The 23,574-nt window shown below is 41.6% G+C and overlaps 1 protein-coding gene across 1 annotated transcript; it reads right to left on the minus strand.

Annotated features, from left to right (window-relative positions):
- Positions 1 to 12,472: 12,472 nt before the first annotated feature.
- On the minus strand, positions 12,473 to 17,358 carry hyal6 (hyaluronoglucosaminidase 6). Its single transcript, XM_074678067.1, has 3 exons — positions 16,423 to 17,358; positions 16,217 to 16,306; positions 12,473 to 12,973 (listed from the first exon to the last, which is right to left on the minus strand). Exons 1-3 carry the CDS (start codon positions 17,356 to 17,358, stop codon positions 12,473 to 12,475), a joined length of 1,527 nt encoding a protein of 508 aa, XP_074534168.1.
- Between the last annotated feature and the right edge of the window lie 6,216 nt (positions 17,359 to 23,574).

The raw sequence follows: 23,574 nt of genomic DNA on the forward strand, positions 1-23,574 counted from the left end.
GCACCCATACGAAAGGGTTCCAAAAAGTGGGACGGCTCGTCTCAGTTATTTGGGGATCTGTCCCAGGATTAGTCAGAGGAAACGCCATAAAATGCGCGCCGTGCCAAGACAAACGTTCTTCACTGGCTTCCAGTGGCAGCTCGAATCAAAGCTCTTCTTCTGGCTTACAAAACAAAGAGGCTCCTGCCTACCTGGGGTCCCCCATCCAGGTCTACACTCCTTCTCGCCCACTACGCTCTGCTTGCGAAAGACGCCTGGTGCTCCCAGCCCAGCTTGGCTCCAAATCTCTAGCCAGACTCTTCTCCTCTGTACGATCCACACAGTCCCTTCCTACTTTAAGAGATGTCTGAAGACTCATCTGTTCAGGAAACACTTAGGCCCTTAATCTGAGCTTTCTCCTCTTTGTCCTCAGGGGTAGAATGAGTCAGAAGGTCTCAGACTCAGCTCTTATTGATTTTTCAGCACTAATTACTGAATGTTGAAGTAAATTGTTGCAGCAATTAATTGTGGTTTGTTGGCTGGATTAGTCTACATTATTCAAAAAAAAATAAAAAATAAAAATTCCAGTAATTAATGGCAGCGCCTGCAGCTGAGTAACTTGTAGCAACTGTAGGACTGAACTGCTTGGTGGAAACAGGGCTTTAAAGAGGGGGTATTCTGCTTTCCCATATTTCTAAAATGGATTTAAAGCAAAAGTGTTAGATGTTTATACTGAATGTGTGCAGATATTTTATACATATAAACATCCATATGTTTAAGAAATCCTCAGATCTGTCTGTAAACTGCTCAAAAATGGTCCGTTCTAAAAATAGCCAAAAACCTTGATGAAATCTTTACAAGACTTGCTGAAATTATGAAATTAATGCACAAGGACCTTCTAGCTAGTTCATGACATGTTAGAGGCGGAAAGACTCAATCACCAAGGTGTGGTGCCTTCTGGAAGCCTGGCCAATCAGAAGGAAGGGGTTTTGTGGAGCAGGGAGCCTTAAAGAGACAGCAGCTACAACAAAGTTTCACCCAGATGCTGGAAAAAAGGGTTTCTAAAACACCAGAGTGCTTCAAATCACACACAGCTACTACAGAAGTACCAGAGGGAAAGTATATAAGCTTTAAAAAAATCCACAATACCCCCTCTTTAAAATATTAAAGAGGGGGTATTGTGGATTTTTTTTAAAGCTTATATACTTGCCCTCTGGTACTTCTGTATCTTCACTAGCTTAAAAGCTCAAAATAAGTATTCTTATTTATTTCTGGCTAAAGTCTGACTTTTGAACAACTCATTTACAGAGGAAATATAAACATTATTCCAATTTATCAAGTTCCCCAGACTAATTATTTCCTCTTTAGATTAACAGTTACTGATAATTACAGAATTTACTTTGTGATCAAACTAATGCAACAGTCTTTTTGACACTTCCTCTTTTATTTCCTGTTCACAGAGAAAATAAGGAGAGAAATAGAAACTACCAAAGGTTTTCATGAGGTCACGTCCTCAGAACGCTGCCTCTTTAACAGTTTTATTGCTCTAAATAAGCTTCAGTTGATTAACAGTTCATCTGAATAGCATAGGAGTTTAAAAGTATCATTACTAAATGTGTGTTATTTAAGGGCCTGGCTGCTGAACAACCAGAATTAATAAAACCCGATTTTAAAAGGTTAATAGGCACCATGTGATTTTTCAGAGCACTTATAAAGTTACATACTTTCTTTTTCTGGGTGGGTTTTCTTGTTTGTTCTTATTCCCTGGCACAAAGACGCCCGGCCTGTGGGTGACACAACACACATTCCTTCCCTCAACTATACCATTGTTTACAGGCGGCGATAAGATCACATAAAATATGAAAGCTGCAAGATCCAGCTAGTAAACATGGATGTAAACAATGCTGGATTCAAACTGAAAAATCTGGTTTGCACATGTTTTACAGGGGAGGAAATAAATTCAACTTGCGTTAAAGCTTTGAGGACACACTCAATGTATGTCTTTTCGCATGAATGAATATAAAAAAACCTCACATTTGTGCTGAAAGAGACCATTATAAAACAGTCCCTTTCAGCTCTATGTGTGAATTATGAGAAAATAGTTTCCAAGATGCAACTTTAAAGCTTTATAAGTCCAAAGGATTTACGAAACATTCAGTTCGCATTTCCAAAATTCAGAGTGACAAATCTGGACTCGGAGGTGTGAGAGTGAAGCAGAGAAAACAAGCAGTAAAGTTTCATGGAGCCATGCTAAAGTGGACAAAAGATAAAGCATGTTTCACCACTAAGTGCACTTTTGTGACCAAACTTTCTCTCTAATTTCACTTAACATCCAACTGGGAACAAGTTTAATAAGTGCGGCCACATAAACTCAGAGCGTCCTGAGAAACTGAGCGATCAGGAAGTCAGCAGAGACTCGTAACTGCCACATGATAACACACATCTCACTCTGGAGTTAACCAGCATCTTCTTCTTCGCGAGCGTCTCCTTCTGTATTCTCAGAGTGTCGCTGTGCAGATTCAGTGACATTACATGTGGACCCGGCACTTTAACCCAGCCGGGGCTCAGATTCCTGTGGTTAACCGCGCATATTTACAAGCAGAAGACAAAAGTCAGGGTGAAGCCGGCCCCTGTGAGTCCCTCTGTTAAATATACACATGGATTTTCCCCTTTTTTAAATGTGTGTTTTCAAACTGAGTAAATATGTCAGCCAAGTAACAAGCTGTTTCCGTCTGTGAAGAGAAACAAAACACAGTTTGTATCTTTCTAACTGTATGTGAATGTCACACAGAGGACGAGCAAACTGTTATAGGAAAACTTTGTCTCTTAGATCAGACGTGTTTATTTCTGGAAGCCTCAAATATCACAGAGAGTTTTCTTCCAGAACAAAGATTCAAGTCTTTAGCAATATTTTGTTAGCCGCCATCCAACAGTTTGTTTTCTTTGTATTCAGTTACAACTCACTGCAAAGTTTACAGCTCAAAATGGGAGTCAAAGTAAGCCTCTTTGAGAAAACAGAGCTGTTCCGTTCATCTGTTCCTGGTCAGTCTCAGTTTCACTGTTAACAGTTAGTTACAGAGGCTAACTGAAAAATAAACTACTTGCCATGTTTTTTCTTGCAATTTATGGAATGAAATATTTGGTATGGGCTTTTCTTTGCATTTTTATTAAAAAAGGAATTGCCAATTATCTGTTTCTAGTGAGTCTCAGTTTCACTGTTAACAGTAAGTAACACAGCTGTTCATACCCACACAGAAAAATAAACTACTTCCCATGTTTCTTTCTTGCACTTTATAGATATTAGAGGGTTGGTTTGGACCATTGTTTCCCATTTTTAATTAGATATGAAGTGCTGTCCATCTGTTTCTTGTGAGTCTCAGTTTCACAGTTAACAGTAAGTTACACAGAGGCTGTACGTATACATTAACTTAATAATAAATGATTTCAATGTTTCAGTCCTGCAAGTTATGGATATCCAAGAGTTCTTCTGAATTTTATTAAGTATGAAGTGCCCTTCATCTCTTTCTGGTAGGTCTCAGTTTCACTTTCAACAGTAAGTTACACAGAGGCTGTGCACACACACACACACACACACACACACACACACACACAAGTAGAAATATACTACTTTTTTTCATGGCAAATCATGAGTTTTTAAGACTTTATATCAGCCTTTCTTCTCATGTTTAATCAAACAAGAAGTACTGTCTATCTGTGTCTGTAGGTCTCAGTTTCACTGTCAAAAGCAAGTTACACAGAGGCTGTACAAAAGCAAACTTAATTAACTAGTTTCTTTTTTTCTTGCAACTTATGGATACTAAAGAGATAGTTTAAACCTATTTTCCCCTATTTTTATCAGATATGAATTACTGTCTGTTTCTTGTGAGTCTCAGTTTCACTGTTAACAGTAAGTTACACAGATACTGTACTGATGCTCACTGAATAGTAGACTAGTTTATATGTTTCTTCCTGCAATTTATGGATTTTAAAGAGTTGGTTTAGGCCTGTTTTTCCCTATTTTTATCAGATATAAAGTGCTGTCTGTTTCTTGTCAGTCCCAGTTTCACTGTTAACAGTAAGTTACACAGACACTGTGCTGATGCTCACTGAATAAAAAACTAGTTTTCATATTTTTTCCTGCAATTTATGGATTTTAAAGAGTTGGTATGAGCCTTTCTTCCCATTTTTTATCAAATATGAAGTGCTGTTCATCTGTGTCTGGTGAGTCTCAGTTGCACTGTTAACAGTAAGTTACACAGAGGCTGTGCACATGCCCACTGAAAAATAAACTAGTTCTCTTGGTTTTTGTGTCTTGCAATAATCAGTTGGTATGAGCCTTTCTTCTCACTTTTAAACAAATATGAAGTTAAAATGTTGGATGTTGATAGTAAGCACAGGGTAAGTTTCAAATTGTGAGGCTAGCATGCGCTCATGGGCAGGAATAATCCTAGGATGAGGAAATCTGTTGCAACCAAAAGCAAACAAAACAAAACTTACTCATACATGGTCCAAGATTCACCTGAAAATCCCACAAAATCCAGAAGGAAAAAGAAATATCACCCAAGAAACACTGAGAGCACTGGAAGAGATGCAGGTGAAAACTTCTTAGATCCAGTTTTACTGCAACCCGAAACTACAAGTGCAGCAAATGGAAGTTTATATCAGCTGTGGCGAGCTGTGGGTTGTAATTACACTCTGCTCCTCTCAGCTCGAGGAAGAGACGTTAGTTAAGGGTGGATAGAAATCTGATGAACATTGTTTGGTGGAGTCTTCTGTGTTTGATGTGTTTTTTTGATTTAGTAGCAACAGCTCAATTTTCCGTCTCTGGAAACTTTAGCCTGGAGCTCATGTTTCCCAGAATAACAGAGAGCTGTTCTCCATCCAGAGAGAGCTGCAGCAGCTGAAGAGTTCAGGAACTACAAAAGTCTCTGAGCCGTTAAATCCGCTAATGAGGAGAGGGTCTGTGAAAAGGTTTCATTTGAGACAACAAAACAGTGTACATGGAAGGGGAGCTTCTGATTTTCACGTGACGTTAACAGTCGATGTGATGAATGGCTGATGCCACTTCAGTCAAAAAAGTCAAAAAGGAAAAAAAAGAGAGAAAAAGGCCTCTCTTGAAGAAGCTTAGGAACATCACATTTTGTCACGCCAATAAATTAAACAGACAGTCAGTGGAAAGACGCCTTGCCTCTGAAACCCTCTGACCTGCTGACTCCTGGCCCAGCTCTGCTCAAAGTGTTTGTTAGTGTTGAACCAAATATCATCCAACATCAACACAGTGTTTTACTCTAACCAGAAGTTTAATGTTGTGTTGGTGCCTGATTTTGGCGTCTTGTTAATCTGCTGTAATGGACTCTGGATTGCCAGCGCTGAGACAGGAAAGAAACCCAACAGAGCCAGTAAAACTTCAACACACTGACAGGAGTAGAAATCTTTCAGCTCCAAAGCTGTTAGCCTAGTTAGTCATAACAGGAGCATCTCTGAGTTTTACCTGGGGTCTTAACCATAAACTGTATAACATATGGAACTGAATAATATATGATGTCACCCTTCAAGCCTATCATTGGCAGGGGCCATATTGGAATTGCTGACCCAAGAAGCGAGCTTTGAGCTTCCTCACTAAGGCCCTGTTTACACAACAACAATTAGTCTCAAAACGCTAAAACACTGTAAAAAAAAATATGCGTTTACATAGAAACGATGAGGGGCTAAAAATGCTGTAGTAAGCATGCCAGGCCTGTGGGTGGTGCTATAACTGTCCTGTCTAGAAGCAGATTTTGGTAGATCTCCACTGAAGTAGAGTTGAGCCGATCATCTGGTGTATTGGGGAATGCTAAGAGCAGAAGTGGAGCAACAAAAGCTCATTTTGTGGAAAGACAGTCAGCAGATTCAGCAGATTGAGCAGCACAAGCACAGCACGGTAGTCCCCAACGATTGAAACAACAGTACTATCGTACTGTTATGTTCGCTTGTGTGAAGCCGAGTGTGATGCCAGCATTTCCACTGAATACGCTGGAGAAAACCACGTCTCCACCTAGCAGACCGGTTCAGCTTGTCTCTGTACGCTTCCTATGTTTGTGGCATTTCCACTGACTTATCCCGGGACAGATCCCCAAATAACCGAGACGAGCCGTCCCTCTTTTTGTCACCCTTTCGTATGGGGGCCAGACTGAACTGATCCGCTCTCAGAAGGTGGAGCTACAACACTGCAGACCGTTAATTGGTCAAAAGAATCGTCACTTACCGTGTGACAGCGGCTGCATTTCTCCTGGCGGCACACAGACTTCTCTGAAACAAAGCTTGATTGTTCTTTGTATCAAAGAGCTACATGCCAATCACAGAGAGGACGAAATGCTACATGTCTTCATCTATGCTCTTTGTTTAATGTGTAGTGTTTTTCTTCTTCGTTGGATTTATTAGCGGGGAAAACTGTGTCATGCTGCTACGGCATCACGCTACTATTCAACAGCTGCGGCTTTTGGCATCCAGCTTACATGCCGCCCACCACGAGAGGGCACAGTTTGCTGTGGAAACACAAACGGGATCAGGCTCAACTGTACCAAACTGTGCCAAACCGAACCGAACTACTTGGTGGAAACAGGGCTTTAGTTTGTGTTTCAGGTTGGCCTTAACACCATTTCTGAAGACAATACTTTCTCATCCTAAAACTGTTGTTGTGTAAACAACCCGTAGCAGTGATAGGGTGCCCCTCCTGGTCGTTAGCTGAGCTGCGCCTCTAATTGGTTAAAGTCTTGAAGGTAGTAACTTCTTAATCGCTGAGTTAATAATAAAATTCAGACCTACAAGATCTGGTGGAAATTGGCCATAAGACATAATCAAGAAATGAACAGTTGTGTGGTTTTATTATGACGCTCTTTCTTATGTCGTTAACTGTAAGTCTTTCAAACCAAACCCTTTACAGTTCTTATTTTTTGACTAATAGAATGCAAAAGGGTCCAGACTCGACATCAAACAGTCCACTGGGGGATTTCTATGCTTTTTTTTTGTGGAAAATACAAACTATCATTTTACATGTTTACAGCTGCCTTTTATAAGGGCATTTAAACAATTTATTTTAATTACTTTTCTTTTCAATTTTGCAACTCTTGCGATTCGTATCTTAAATTTGCCTTAAAATCTGTTTTAACTTTTTTTTTAAACTTATTTTGTTTTAGTCTGTCTTATTATTTTTAATCTCTTTTTTAATTGAATGTTAATTGTTTTCTTTTAATAGATGATAATAATTCAAAAATGTGCTATATAAATAAACTTGCCTTGCCTTGCCCATAGTGCATTAAGAAAAACACATCAAAATATAATTTCTGTTTGCATAAATATAATGTGTTAACAGAATTATTAAGCACAAATATAGCAAAGGTTTGGACACAAACCAAGAGGTCAACACCCTGCTTTAAGTCTGACATCCTCTCAGCAGGATTTTGTTGTTTGTTCACGTTTTTTATCCCTCTTAACTCTGACTGCTTGTACATGTGAAGTCTTTACTTTCCATGACTGTTATTTCAACATGTTTGCACTTTTCCAAGATCTCTGTGGTCTAAAGAACAAAAGCACACACACTGAACCTCACACACTCTTTGTCCTCATACAATGTTCACATAAATGCAGACTCACAGGAAAACACACCTACAGTCTGATTTCATAACACCTCTTCCCCCCTGAGTGTGTGTGTGTGTATATGAGTGTGTGTGTATTCAGGAAACCACATTCCCACAGTGGGTGGAGGGCTGGTTGGCGGTGATGGTGTTGGGGGGGTGTATTTGGATTCCTCTGGCTCCAGCATTGTGATCCTGACTCCACATTCGTTTCCACCACCTCCTCTTCTGTGGATGAAAGGCTGCTGCAGCCCCCCTCACCTCCTCCTCCTCCTCCACCCCTGCTCAGAAACCTCAGCGTCCCTGGCTGAGGTGGTCCGAGTCCTCCTCACCAACATATGGAGAGTGTTATGGAAATGTCTGCGCTCAGACTGTGTGGATCCTCCTGCAGCTCTAATGACGCATCGAGCTGCCCGAGGAGGAGCTGATGGTTGAGGGTCGTCTCTGTTCGATACACGCTGAATAAAACGGAGACTGCCGAGGGAAAATGAGACAGTGACGCCTCCTCCTGCAGACTGGTGGTCGACAGAAATTTAATTTAGGCCTGAAAGGACGGAAACTGGAAACTGATTCCTGTGGTTGGTGCAGATGAAGGTCATCTTTCCTCCATCAGACGCTCTCAAACCATCAGCTCTCCTTCAGGACTGGTCGTGTAGTTTACATCGTTGCAGAGAATCCTTAAAAATAATCTTTAATCAGTAAAAACATCTGGAAATTTATCTATATAAGCATCACCTGCCCCCCTCTAGGCTCCATACAGACTGTTTGACATTTCTTTCCTGAGGATGAAGGTGTGCAGGTCATCAGGCAGATATTTAAACAGATACACCCTTTCCATCATGTCTCCTTCAAAGTGACGCCTTTGATTTCATGAGCAATCACTGCAGAGATAAGACTTTAAAGCAGGGGTCAGCCGTCAGTCAGCGAGAAATAATCTGAACATGTACAAAGAAAAGAGAAGTGAGACTTTTTAACCTTTATTGTACAAAAATTAATCATGAGTGTCCACAAACACCCTGTCTTTCTACTTTCATCCCTCAAACTAAAAAGTAAAAAGCTGAAAATGAGTTATACAAATGGATCGATCTGTCTTCAGCTCATCAGGAGGAAAAAGACATAGCTTTCCCGTCCCATCCCTTCCTCTGCGGTGCTGACCTTTGACCTCCAAAAGCGCAGCTGTGTGTCAGCACATCAGAACACGTGTTAATGTGCAGAGTCTGGCCTGTTGACCTCTCTCCTCGAGCCCTGTGGTTTCTTTCATGTCAGTGAACTTCACACACTGTGTGTGTTTAATAATGGAGACCCTGCCAGTTTTCCCCTGTGCTCATATTATTGTTTCTGATGCCATCCTCGCCCACCGACCTTACTCTGCATTTTATGGCCCTCGGGGAGCTGCAGAGGGATGTTGTGTTGATGTGGGATCAGGATCTGAGAGGTCGTCTGGATTGAGAATCAACAGTCTGACGCCAAACTCTTTGGAAGAGACGACTTCTACTCACTGTTTCCCCTTTTACAGTTCTTTAAACACCTCAGAGAGATTCTCCTGGAGCTTTTCCTCCTTCTCTACAAATGTTCATGTAGAAATGAGCAGAGTATGTGTTTGTACTAGGATCATCCAAACATACTCTTCAGTTTTTCCTCATCTGCTGCAGGTTTGGAGGTGCAGCTGTCTTATCTGTGGAGATCATCACACGTCAGAGTTTATACCTCGATAATTGTTTGTGTACGAAGGTCAAAATATTTAGTTTCTTTCCCTCCACCCCCTGTTCTCCACAAAGAGCTGATGGAGACAAGATTGTGGAAGTTGGAGTCAGCCAAGCCAAAGCCCAAATGTAGTTTTTTGATACATTGATGTTTTCTCTGTTTCTCTCCTTTGAAGATAAAGCTCTAAATTCACGTTGAGTCTGCACATGATCCCAACATGCAGAGCAAGCGCTGACACCAGGTTAAAGCTGATTATGGTTATTAGTCAGAGTACAGGAGCTAAATGGAGTCTGTGGTTAGTGAAATTACAGGTGTTTAGTTTCTGTGTATTCAAGAAATTGAATTATGCACCTCAGAAGTTTGTCTTATATATGAAGAAAGACGGTCGAGTGTTTGAGAAAGTAAAGAAACAGCTTGAGAAAACAAAGGAAAGTCACACCGTCCTCCCTCTGATGTACCTTTCATTGACAACACTTCTTTCCTCTGTTTGTGCTCAGAGGCTGAGGGAAGAAAAAAACACCCTGACATGAAACTGAGAGCAGGCGCTGTTTATTTCCTCGGCTGTCAATCATTTAAATCCGATAATAACAGAAACAGAGCAGAGCTGTCAGAATGTTTCAGACGACTCGGCTTCAGGGAAACTTTGAAAGGATGTGAAATCATTTTAGTTTTCCTCAGAGGATGCATCACTGAATCTGTCGTAGTTGTAAGTTTTCCCCTTAGCAGCAGATTAGCTACAAAGCTAACCCTCTGTTTACCCCCAGTTTACTCTGTTGTGACACTTTAAACACACATGAATCATAAAGCTAACGTTGCAACAGAAGCTTCTCCTCCCTCCAAACGCTGTTTATTCCTCCCTCTCCCCCCTGAGACTATTGTTAAACTGTCGGGTCATGTGACCCGCCTGCCCAGCTGGCCGCAGCTCGCTCTGACTCACATCCAGGCTGTCAGCGGGCTGATGAAGTGCTGTCTGTGAGGTCAGCGTCATAACGGTCGTTATGCTGAATTAGCCAAATGAGTGTGACTGTAAAACAAACTTTTTTTGTTGATTTATTGACAGTTTTTTATCTTTTTATTTTTCATTTTAACATTTTAACATTTTCCTCCGACTCATGGCTAAAGATCGTCTCCTCGTTTCTTTGTTTTCTCTACGTTTTTGTTCCCAACAGGAACTTTAGAATTGAACTCGTGTTTGTAACTTGGACATTTTGCTTTAGGACCCAAAAATTGCCAAAAAAATAAATAATTGCACAGCTCCAGCTGCACCTTGTATCATTTGTTTTGTCTTTTAATAATAATAATAATAATAATAATAATAATAATAATAATAATAATAATAATAATAATAATAATTATTATTATTATTATTATTATTATTATTATTTCATTTTTCTGTGATGTTTTTCTTTATTTTTTAATAATACTATTTTATTTTATTTTATTATATTTTATTATTTTTTATATATTCCTTTATTTTTTTAATACTATTATTTTATTTTTATTTATTTAATTACATTTATTTTTTTAATTTTTTTTTAATTTTTTCATATTTGTATATTTTACATCTTAACTTTTTCTATATTGTATCTGAATTTTCATTATTTTTTGTTAATTGTTAGCACCAACACACCAAGACAAATCTATGTGCAAATGTACTTGGCAAAAATACTTGATACTGATTCTGAAGTAAGTCTTAAAGACCATAAATCCACTAGGAAACCGTTCACATTGGTATTTAACCCTGTAAGAAGTACATCAGCTGATCACTGTCCTTCTGTGTACATGCTCAGCGCACGTTCTGGTTGCATCGTTCAAAGTGCAATGATTTTAGAGCTTTCTTGCAAAAGAACTAGTCATTTCTGCTTGTGCTTTTTTGGGGTCTTTGCTAAAAAAAAATGGCATACCCAAACTAAAAAGAGTACATCAATGCATTTATAATGTCTATTTGATTCATTCTAGTGTCATAATAAAAGGGAACGTTCTAGAAATTTGTTCAAAGTTTGGTTGAAGTTTAAATTGATGGCGTCACTGAGTTCCTCCTTTCTAATCTAATGTAGAATATGACTTTATACATACATGATAAGTGCTTTGTTTTATGCCTTTTGTAGCAGAGTGACCTTAAAGTCCCTCAACTGGAAGACCTTAGGGTTTAAGAGGTTGAAAAAAAATTGTTCAAATCATGATTAAGACGCACATCTGAAGTCATAAACACAGCTGCTAAAACTTGACCATACAGTAATGTTTGAAGTGAAAAAAATAACCTTTTTAAGTATTTTTGCATGCTATTTTATAACCTAAAGATGTGCATGCAATTTAGCAACACAAGCAGCATTAGCTCCATTTATCAGACCAGTTATCATTCTTCAAACTCTGATTTAAAACTGTAAGCAGCATAAAATATCTGGTTGTTCTGTGGCCAAACTTGTTAGGGATGATAGAAGACATAAGAAAGTCTTCTAGTGTTTCTCTTTGTCATATTTCTATTTCCAGGTGAGCTTATCTTTGCTATGTATTTCCCGTTTATGAAACCAGTCCCTGATTGGTCTGTCCTTTTTCCCACACTGTACCTTTTAGGGTTAGCTTACTGGGGTTTGTTAAACTTAATCTAACCCATAACAAATGTCAGAGTGCTGTCTCCAACGTGGACTCGAGACGACTGTTTTAGAGTAACTGGTGTTCCAAAGTAAAGAGTGACCGAGCTAACTGGAGACCTTCACCCAAACGTAACAGTGATTGTTGGCTAACAGTCACCAATTAACAGGGTCACACTTTACACTGAAACACCAGCAACATCTGTGGCTCTGAGCTTTAAAATGTGAATTTTTAATTTGTGTAGTTGATGAAAAAAACATTTGGAGCTGAGGTTAAGACCAAATATGACACTTAGAGCTCAACATGGACAGAAACAGATTTCAAGTTCACTGGTTCGTTGACACAAGATTTTATCTTTATATCCTCACACTCTTAGTTTGATGAGGTTTTCCAGTTGAAAATTATTGTACTGGAGTGTTTCCATTGCCAAAATGCTCATGCAGCAGTAACTGTTTGCAATTATAGGTCTATACAGTTTTCTGGAAGCAGCACCTAGTGGACATCAGAAGAACTGCACCCGTTTAAAAAAAATGAGTTGCTTGTTGTAAAGATCTTTATTATTCTCTCTGTTATCGTCTCCGTTTCTACAGTATCAAACACTTGATGATCAGACAGAGTCCCAGGAACATGATCACACACAGACAGGAGAAATGGAGCGACAGGAGCAGCAGGATGTCTCCCAGCAGGCTGTGCTCTCTGGGGTGAGGCAGGGGGACGACAGGCTCGGACGGTGGAGGAGGGGGAGGAGGAGGAGGAGGACGTGATGGAGTTTGAGGCATCTCACAGTACACACCTGTCCAGCCTTGGTAGCACTGGCAGGTGAACTTGTGCTTCATGTCCAGGATGTCGTGGTTGTTGAGGTGACCTCTGACGTGGAAGCGGGGACCTCTGGGTGCCGGGTTGTGGTGGATGTGGAAGAAGCGCGGGTTCAGGTGCAGGTAAGCTCCAGAGTCCAGGCTCTTGCGGACGCACCTGCCGTTCTTCTTGCAGAGGGCTTTGCTGCACAGCTTGGCGGCAGAGGTGACGTTGATGACGTAATGTCCGAGAGGACCATCGATGTATTTCTTTACTGTCAGGCAGTTCCTCTGGAGGAGACAGAACATAAAACATAGTAATTCTCTTCAGGTTTGGAAATTAAACACCTGGTTTTCCCACTTTACAGTAGAGACTCTGCACAAATCGCTTCTGCATTGACGTGCGGTGGCTGAAAGAAGCAGTAGAAAGTGACAGTAGACGGTGTTATGATGGCAGAGATTAAATAAATACGGTGTTTCCTGGAGTTGCCTAAAGTTTCTGTTAATGATATACAGAGAATCGTTCAGGTATCTAGTACAACACCATGTAGCAAGTCATATAAAGGCTTTGAAATGTTTTTATTTGTTTGGAGCTTTGCAGGTAGTTTGCTAACAGTAGCTAGCCTGAGCTAGAAGACTTGCTTTCCTGTTTAAAGTTTAGAGCTTCAGGTCAATCATACTTTAAAGTAAGTTTAATCATGTGTATCTACCTCTGACTTTATATGTTTGTTATTTTATAAAAGCATAAGGTGAAAAGGAGGCTACAAGAGATCTCCCTGAGAGCCCCCTGATACAGAACTCTTATGGTGTGGCCACACCAAACACGAATTTGCGGCGTGATTACATACAAAGTCTATGCAAAGACGCGTTTAGCCGCTGATTCGCCTCTGGCGGCGCGATTCGCGCGTTTGGCGCGGCGAGTTTGGAGCGTTCACGCGTTTGGGCGGTAGACGCGAATTCGCTCGAGTTCAAAATATTCCCCCACGACGTCATTGTTTTGACAACGTTGGGGGGCAACTGCCGCCTGCTCCGGCTCCAACTCCGCCGGAGGATGGAGGAGAAAACAATCTGTGCGGTGTGTCATCATCCAGAGTTATACGATACGACGTGTGTACTCTACAGAGACCAGAAAAAAAGGAGCAGGCTTGGTTGAAAGTCTCTGAGGAGGCAGGTTTTGAAGGTAAGTTCTGAAAACATTCGTTCCCAGCTGGATTTGCTTGCACGGGCTATCACTGAGTCCGACTGTGTTTTCCTCAGCGGAGTTTTGAGCCTGATTGAGAGGAGAAAAGTGCGGGGCAGGGGCAGAGCCAGGGAAAAGATGGAAGTTCTCTGTGCTCCTCTCTTTCCTCCATCCCTTCATTATCCCCAGGGAGACCTCCGGGAACATGGGTCGGGGGTTCGGGTAGTCGGGGGTAGGCTACGGGGGGTCGGAGGTTCGGGGGATCGGGGATGAGATCGCAGGGAACAGCCATGCAGGGCTGGTGGATTACCAGGGAGAGGCAGCAGGCATTGATTGTGATCTCCAAAGCTTTCACACACTCTCCTGTCATGCTTTAGAAACCACAGCTCATTGTTTTTCAGCTGCTCTTTTGGACTTTCGGTCTTTAAATGAACGAGCTCTCTACTCCGCATGCGCAGTACCGCGCATTCGCGTGTTCGCGCCTCAGCTTGTCAAAAAAGTCCAGCGGCGAGACTCGGGCGTTCACGCGGCACGTGACAGGCCATTCGCACGAGTAAATTCGCGTGTTCGCGTTTGGTGTGGCCGCGGCATTACAAGATATATGCTAGCGGGTAGCATACATCACTTAAACTTTGTTTTTCAAGTAAAGTAGCAACTTTCATCCCTGAATGCACAAACAAGTGTAACAGTCTTGCACAAGAGAGTCATTTTTAATCCATTTAGCATGTTATATAGCTTTTAGTCTACCAAAAACAATATAGAGCACTTGGTACAAGCTTGATGCTAACATACACCTGGAATTCCATTGATACGCTATCGGTTAGCACACATTGATAAAACTAAATTTTTTCAGCAAAACATCAACTTTCATCACTGAACACACAAACAAATGTACTTAACTTCCTCACAAGAGATTCATTTTCAGTCCATTCAATGTGATAAATCTCTCCTACAGCACACTGCAGTGGAGTGGAGATGGCTTAGAGACCTGTAATCCCGTCTTGATAAAAAGGACACCTTTGTACAATCACACGTAATCTCCTTTAGCGCGTAAAAAATCAGGACACAATTGAAAATATAAACATACCTGTTAATATTAACCATAAAGCAACGACAATAATGCACCATGTGTGATTATTTGATGACAAACATTTAATATTATCATTTGGTAGCACAGCACTCTACGGTGACCAGAAGTTTGCATGCCACTGGATTTTTAACCGTAAACATGTCGTGCTCGCTTGTGCATCAGGGCCCTGTTCTACGAAGCAAGTTCAGCCTAGCGAGATAGCCTTGGAGCTACCTCGCTTAACTGAGCGTGGTAGCCGGCGGTCTCGCTACAGAGTTTTACGACGCAGGTTATCAACCTTATAAGTGGATCCAGCCAGGCAATGAGCGCGTGCATGCATATAGGCGGAGCCCGCTGCATCTGACCAATCACGAACATGGAGCAGTCTGGAGCGTCAGAGCAGGCCGGAGAGAGAAGGACCGCATACTTCACACAGGAGGAGCAGGAGGTGATCATGACGAAGTATGATGAGGTGAAACATGTAATTAATGTTAAAAGCAACACCATCGCCGCTGCTAAAGCACGGAAGGAGTGCTGGCAGAAAATTGCTGACAGTCTTAATGCGTAAGTGTAGTGCAAAAAAAAAATCTGTTGTGCCATTATCATTCTGAAATAGCACTGTTCACCATGCACTTTTACTGTAACATGCACCATACCTGAATTATTTCTTAGATGAATTTATTCATTTGTTCATTCCTATCGTGTTTACATTTTTTTGTGTGTGATATGTAGCCCACATGAGCCCTACATGAATTCCTGTCACAATTTTAATATGGGCAATAAAATATTGTCATGGAACAGAAGTGTTGGCATTGAAGATCTTATTACGGCAATGAGAGTTCTTCATTCCCATTAACTACCTGTAGAAAGTGTCATGTACTACCATAGACTGTACTACCAACCCCTCCCTGAAAAACCGGTAACTTTTATTGAGGTGATCATCTGAAAAAGTGGGTCGGGCTCCGATGTCCACGGGATCCTCTGGACAAGCCATTTTTTCGTGAGGGCTCATTGGCCAGTGGGCCGGGTTTTTATAGTCCGCAAATTCAATCTGAAACCTTTTTTTTTTTTTTTTTTTTTTTCAATCTGAAACCTAACCTGCCCCGGAGCAGGTTAGCCGTTCAGCGTGTGTTGCCATGGAGACTTGTCTCGCTGAGGAGTGATCCCGTGTTGTAGAACAGGGAATCCGGAACCTATCCTCAAAGCTACCTCGCTAGGCAGTAATCCTGCTTCGTAGAACAGGGCCCCGGTCTATTAAACTGTGATTTCCTCTCTGTACCCTTACCTGTGTTCGTGCGTACTCAGATGATCCCCAGAGCACAACACCTGAAGCTCCCAACGCTGCACTCTCCCCGATGGTGTGGATCAGGTCACTCTGAACCAGAATAACACACCATTCAAAATCAACTCAAGAATTACTTCTGACATCTCCATCAGCTGTGGAGGCTAAATATGTTAGGTGGTGTTAAGTGTCCAAAAACCAAACCTTACCTCTGACAGAACCACAAAGGTGTAGGCGTAGAAAGGTCTGGAGTAGACAAACACAGGTAAGGTGTAGTCGGTACGAGCGATGGACGCGATCCTCATGGCTTCTTTGACTCGATAGTGGACAAACCTGACCGTGTTTGCTGAGGACTTGAGCTCGTAGTCCAGGTAGATCGACGGGTACAGAGCCGTGCTCTCCTTCCACAGCCACATCAGGTGGTCATTTCGCACGTGCTCGATGTTGGGGCATTCGCCAGTGTACCTCTGTGGGTGCTGCTTGTATCCGTAGTTATAGCAGTCTGGGAAAAGGTAAAACCCCCACAGTCCGTCAGGTCTGCGACCTTCAGCCAACGCCAAAGTCAGATTCATAAAAGAAAGCCCCGCTCTCTCAAAACTTTCCTTCGCCTCGTTCTCCACCTTACTCTCTGGCCAGTTGGGGTGAAGTTTCCGGATCTGTTCCTTGGACTTGTTGCGGTAGATGTCTTTAGAACCCCAGTTCCGGACCCACTGAGGCCTCCAGTTCTCCCAGTCAATAACACCCAGGCCTCTGAAGTCCTTATGGGGGATTAGCTTGTCAATGTCTGCACGGGCCTTGCTCAGGTGTTTTGAGAGGCTCTGGTTCTGTGGGAGTCCACCGTTGATGGGATCCCCTGAGTTGGAGTAGTAGGGGTAGTGTCCTAAGTGGCTGTGGTAGAATATCGTGACGTTTGGTCCACTCAGGGTCTCGTTAAGATTTGCCACAATGTCAAAAACACTAAGGTCCAAGTCCACTTTGAACCGAAGGCGGCAGGACTCAGTGGGAGCATTCCACACGACAACAAAAGGCCGGTGAGGGATCAGAGGCGTCCGTGCCGGCTTCATCTGGTCACCCCCAACGTGGAGCTGGACTCCCACGCAAACCCATACAGCCAGAGCCAGGAGACGGCGCTCCATCAGAGCCATGGCCCCTGATCCTCATGGAGCAATTAGTCCTAGAGAGGCAGAGCAGAGAATCAACATGTTTGGAGAGAAAATAAACACATTGTGAGGTTGACTGAGCAGAGATAATGTGAGGAGACACACGAGAGAAGATCGCTGAAGTGGACGCTCCAAATTCCACAACAAACACAAAGCGGCCCTGTTCTCAGGGGGGCAGGACTCTGATGGAGAGGACGGACATTCAGATCAAGAGGACATGGTTTGGTCAGGGTGGACAATGACAATAAAATCTTACAGTCACTAAAGTCCAAACTTCTCACACCTTTAACAGCTCTAACCACAGATTCACATACGCTGCTTTCAGTTAGGAGTCTTGTTTCAATCTCGCCTCCTTGGGACAAAAGAAGAAAAGTTGCATTCTTGCTTTTTCAGTGGCAATTAAGAAATTCAGATTGTGATTTTTAACTGCATTTTATATATTTCAGGCTATTTTCAGGCTATTTATGACTTTTTACGAGAAGACAGGACAGTGGATAGAGCTAGAAACAGGGTTAGTGTTGGTAGTGATATCCAGGAAAGAGGCTGCAGACCATTTGAGGGCTAACCTCAAAGGGTTGCACTTTCAAAAGCTAGACTATACCAGCTCCTCTCCTGAAAGAAGTATCACAATGCACAACAAATTCCAAAAAAAATCTTAAGACTGCAGAGAAAATTACAAGATTTCATATTTTGCCCTGGTGGATTGTAAGCAGGTTGTACAAAGAGCTTCCTAATGCATGAAGTCAGACAAGGTAATGACCGTAATCTGGGTCAAGGATGAGTACGAGTTCACTGACAGTCTGATGGATAATCCAGCTCTGAGCAGGTAAATATTTTCAGGGTCAGGGTTGTTGCAGCTTTGCTTGTTTACAATCCTACCATGCTCAAAAACAGAAGGCCTTTTTGCCTTTGCCATCAGAAGGTGTAAATTATTCAAAATGACATGAGAGATTTCTGGACAGATTTCATCTTTTAAAGTCTAATGTCCTAAACTTTTCATGAGCAGCTCCTGTTTCTTCTTTTTGCATTTGTGGTTTAAGACCCAGGCTGTGCTAATGGCACCAAAAAAAAGACAGTGTGCAAAGAAATCTGTTGTCAGCATATTTGTCAGTCTCAAGATTTGGTAGCATTTTTTTCCCCCAACAGTTTGAGAGTCAACAACTGAGTGTAGTAGTATCTGAATTCTCTCAGGATTAACTCCTGTTTCCAAACAAATTACAGCTTCATCTAGAAAGTTTAGAAAGCTGAAGTCTCTTTGTAGCCCTGGTTTTATTTTCTCCTCTAACATTCCCCCTCAACTGTTCCCTCCAGCTCTTTATGTAAGAGCTCCCCAGATAATTGCCCTTGGCGCCCCCTCATATGCAACTAATTCATAATTCAGTTTTTCCAAACTTCAGGGAAAGATACTGTGACCCTGCTCTTGGGAAACATGGCCACTGAGGTTGCCTCCAAGGAGGCCACGGAAAATCTCCCATCATTCTGTTTGTGGGATTGTAAGTGGAGCAGCGGAGCAGGAAACCGCCGGTGGGCTGAGGCTTCTCCGATCATTTCAACGTTTCATTCATCTAAGGAAGCTCTGGCCTGGAGATGATGTTCTTTAATGACTTTAATGGCACGAGAACTTTACGATCCCAGCAATCTTGGATGTGGATCAGAAGCTGGAGCCAGCTCTCCTCTGTGGAGCATTTGAGGGGAGAAGACAGAGGATGACAGAAGACTCAGTGAAGAGTCACGAGTAGAAACATCTAAAGAACTGGCGGATTTAACAAAAAAGGTTTCTTCGTGTCCAGCTCAGCTTATGAAAGTGTTTCTTCAGGCCCCGTCCTGAACAGTTTCATAATTCTTCGAGCTGGATGGTTTCCTCGGTGGTCCAAGACAAACAAAGTGTGGTGAAGCCACTCAGGCTGTCCTCGAAACCACCGAGAGGTTCAGGATCTCTGCAAACACCGCAACACCACACCACAAGAAAGACCCCCCAAACTCAGAGCCCGGGTCCAAGCTGACACAGGAGACTCAGATTTAACGTTTTGTCTCAGACAGATTTGACTAAATGGTAAAAAGCAGCCGAACTCAGCTAATTGGATCCAGATGAGGACAGGAGGTGAACAGACAGCATGCTGGCATGGGATGATAATGCCAGTCACATGGCCCACCACTGTGGTCCAGACTGAAGCACCTCTGCAACTATTACCACTGAAATGAGAGCTATTAAATTTATTTTGGACATTTATAGTCTTTGGAGGATGAATTACAAAAACTCTGGTGATCCAAAACATCTTTTCAGGCTAAATATCTCATTACGTTGCTGAATTTCATACAAAAACACCAAAATTACATTTGATTCAGGCAGTCTGCATTCATTAGACTTAATGTTTTGTGTAAATTTGTTATGACGGCATGCTAACAAAACAAACTTTGACTGTAACCATGCTTAACATCATTGAAATTTAAATGTGAGGACTATCTGTTTGACATTGATGACAGTAAAACCTGTGGCCAGAATTGGTAGTGTTATCCGTTATAAAAACTCTGTTGAGTCTTTTTCTCATTTGTTTTTGAAACAGATGGTCAACACAGCTAGCATAAACATGCTAACAGGCTTGCAAAACAGCATTGCGAGGGTGATCTTGAAGGCACAAAAAATGATCTCAAACAAAGGAAAGTGTTAAAAAGTAGATCCACTATCCATTTATTTGCCTCGAAACAAATGCAAGTCTTGAGTCACATCTTTATGGCAGTGGGTGATGGTGCTCATGGGAATCGGAGTCTGATTCTGGCCAAAGGTGTCACTGCAATCAACAGCCACGTGTCCACCAAGCAGACTTGGTTTGGTTCGTCTCGGTACGGCGCATTTTTTGGTGTTTCCACTGACTTATCCTGGGACAGATCCCCAAATAACCGAGATGAGCCGTCCCACTTTTTGGGACCCTTTCGTATGGGTGCAAGACTGAACCGATTCCGCTCTTGGAAGGTGGTACTACAACACTGCAGACCATTGATTGGCTAAAAAAATCTTCAATTACTCAACAGCGGCTGCATTTCTCCTGGTGGCACACAGACTTCTCTGAAACAAAGCTTGATTGTTCTTTGTATCAAAGAGCTACATGCCAATCACAGAGAAGATGAAGTGCTGCATGTCTTTCATCTATGCTCTTTGTTCACTGTGTCGAGTTGTCTTCTTTGTTGGATTTATTAGCGGGGTAAACTGTTTCGCGCTGCTATGGCGTCACACTATTGTTTAACAGCTGCGGCTTTTGGCATCCGGCTTACACACCGCCTACCACAAGAGGGCACAGTTTGCTGTGGAAACACAAACAGGATCAGGCTTAACTGCATCAAACCGTACTGAATCGAACCGGACTGCTTGGTGGAAACATGGCTAACACCAAAAAAAAAAGGCCTTCAGAGCCTTTAACGTCAGCAAAATGACGCCGGGAAATGTTCCCTTTCCAACCAGTGTTAAACATCTTTTCCAACTTGATGTGTTATTCCTCATTTACATTTACATTTACACCTGATGTCCACACAAAACCGCAGCTTTACGTCACTAAAAATGTTTTTCCTGGAAACTCCGGCCAAAGTGAAGATTTTGGAAGACTCCAGTTTCATGGTTTCGACGCCGGTAAACAGAGTTTTCGTTTCTCAAACATCACCGCTGAACACTGCCCATTATAGGTTTGGCATGTTTCGAGCCGCACTCACCGGTGGATTTCCCCTCTGCGTGTGGATGAAAGTATTTTTAAAAACAAATTAGCGGGGGATATTCGTTTTTGTAAATACCCGGCTTTGTTAGTTTGACTTAATTCCTCATAAGTTGATGTTGTGCTGTACAAATGTTCAACATTTCACCTTTTGGTTAGCTTAGGTAAGCTAGGTTAAGGTAGGTTTGCTTTTACCTAAAGGATTTATTAAAAACCTATAAAATTTTGTGAATTCATAAGTTGATCTGCAGTGTTACTGGCTGAGCCTTCCTCCTCTACTTCTTTCCTGTTATTGTGATAAGCCAAGACTGACAGTAACCAAAACGAGCCATGCTAAGGAAACCAGACTTAGCTATAATCCCAGCAGCTCTATAATATGATCCAAAGCCACTGAACAGGAAAGGTAACAGAATCCGTATAGTTTTCTCTATGCTGCAGGATCAGAAATAAACCCATCCACCTCAAGCTGCATTTGAAGATATAAAAAGAAATCTTTGGAGGTTATGGAGCTTGCGTTAGCTGGATTTTATCTGAGCATTTGGCAGAGTTGTGTGTGCAGATGTTGGGCTGTGCGTTCAGGGGTCTCTGGATAAGTCTGAGTGAGTGTGTTCAATTCACAACTAACTTTCTGGAAAAAAAAAAAAAGTAACCTTGAATTAGCAGTTAATGATCGAGCGTTAATGTTCAGCAACCAGAGACAGAGCGACTGATGCTCTCCAGGAGTACGCAGTGAATGTGTGTGTGCATGTGAGCATGTGTGAGTGGGTTGGTTTTTAAAACCACAGAAAGTCTGAGTCAGACTGCTGATTTGACTCCCAACATGTACATATATTATGCATGTGTGGATTTACAAATGTGTCTACAACTGTGTGTGTGAGTGTGTGTTTTTGTGGGTAAGAGGGATGGCTGTGCATTAAGGTCTTAATCAACATATTCTCCAAACCACCGTACCCAACCATGGTGGACCTATGACAGAGGCAGACCCAAATCCCTGGGACAAATAGAGGCAGTATAAAGAGGTAGGTAGTCTTAGTTTGTGCATGCATTAGGTTATTTTCTTCTGTTCAAACTCAGATTACATTAAAAAAGTTTCAATTAAGACAAAAACTCAAAAAAACATATCTGTTTGACAGATTTGTTAGATTTAGGTTTGGATGTCCTCAGTCCCAAAATCATCATATTTTCCCTTTAATTTATGAATGACCTTTGTCTTAGCTCCACTCTCAGGAAAGTCTGAGTTTTATCTCTGGGAATCATCAGGCTCACTCTCATACTGTAGCTTTAAACATGACGTTTAAGAAAAGATACAATTTTCTGTAGCCTCTGAGCTCAGCCCTCCGTCTGCTTCAGTCTAATTGATCGTTGAATTGTCAACACGTCAAATAAGGTCAGTCATTTGAGCCAGCTTCAGTCTTTATACTCCTTCAACCTCTCACACAAACACACACTGATTATATCTGGATCATTTCCAGGTTTCAGTGGAGTCTTGATTATGGTCACGTGTGGTTTTTTAGGCTGCGGTTGCTCTGGTGCAGTTTCCAGATGTGTTTTTTATGGTTTTATTAACACCAGGGCTCAGACATTTCACTGCTGCAGCCATGGCAAGCTGAATTTTACATCTTTCTTTCACAGTTTGGTTGTTAAAAGCTAGAGAAGAAAATTTTGAAAGCTTATTATGTTATTTTTGTCAAAACTTCTCTCTGCACTACCTCAAAGTATTACCTTATTAATGCTTAATTCCACACAGTTGCCTGAACTTCATCTTTCTGCATTCAGAATTTTATTGAAATCAACTCGTTATTCAAAGTTCATGCAACCATTTGTGAGGTCTTTGATGAGAAACAGATGACTACATCATCAACATATACCCACGAACAAACGTAGCATAGCTATCTGGTAGCTTGTTAACTTGAAGGCAAAAGAACAGCGACCCCAGAACTGAGCCTTGTGGCACACCTAAGTTTCAAATTATACAATAGGTTAAAAAAATTGGACTAATAAATACTTTTTAAAAATTTATGTCAGAATAAGTCACCTTCAGTTGAGCCACATTCTCCAATTGCAGCAGGAAGCTCTACGTTTAAGGTGTTAGAAGGTTTCCTGCTTTGACTGACAGTCATCTTTAAACCGCAAAAATACTGAGCATCAAATTAAAAACTCCAGGCAGCAAAATGGATCTTCAGATAACCATACTGATGCTTTATACTTAGTGTTGTTGTTTTTTTACATCACTTTTAATTAAAAAAAACATACCATAGAGAGGGAAAAGATTGGAAAAGGTTTACAACTTTTTTAGAGACTGCATGAGCAAATACTCCTGCAATTTCATGAATATTTGCATAAAATGACAAAGAAATTGTGAATATTATCATATCATATCATCTACAGAACATAACACCAAGGTTCAAAAAAGAGAGGAGATCTTCAGACCCTCAGGCAGCACTGTGTTAAAAACAGACATGACTCTGTAGTGGAAATCACAGCATGGGCTCAAAATCAG

The sequence above is a fragment of the Halichoeres trimaculatus genome, unplaced genomic scaffold (assembly GCF_033239565.1).
Source record: "Halichoeres trimaculatus isolate MK-OKI-2021-1 unplaced genomic scaffold, fHalTri1.1 fHalTri1_scaffold_10, whole genome shotgun sequence".
Classification (NCBI taxonomy): domain Eukaryota; kingdom Metazoa; phylum Chordata; class Actinopteri; order Labriformes; family Labridae; genus Halichoeres; species Halichoeres trimaculatus.

What these genes read in the sequence shown, in the direction of transcription:
- hyal6 (XM_074678067.1), bottom strand. Translation starts at nt 17,358, where the DNA reads ATGGCTCTGATGGAGCGCCGTCTCCTGGCTCTGGCTGTATGGGTTTGC. An exon ending in CCTTTGTGGTTCTGTCAGAG is followed by an intron (nt 16,307 to 16,422) that starts GTAAGGTTTGGT and finishes ATTCTGGTTCAG; the next exon opens with AGTGACCTGATCCACACCAT. An exon ending in CTGAGTACGCACGAACACAG is followed by an intron (nt 12,974 to 16,216) that starts GTAAGGGTACAG and finishes TGTCTCCTCCAG; the next exon opens with AGGAACTGCCTGACAGTAAA.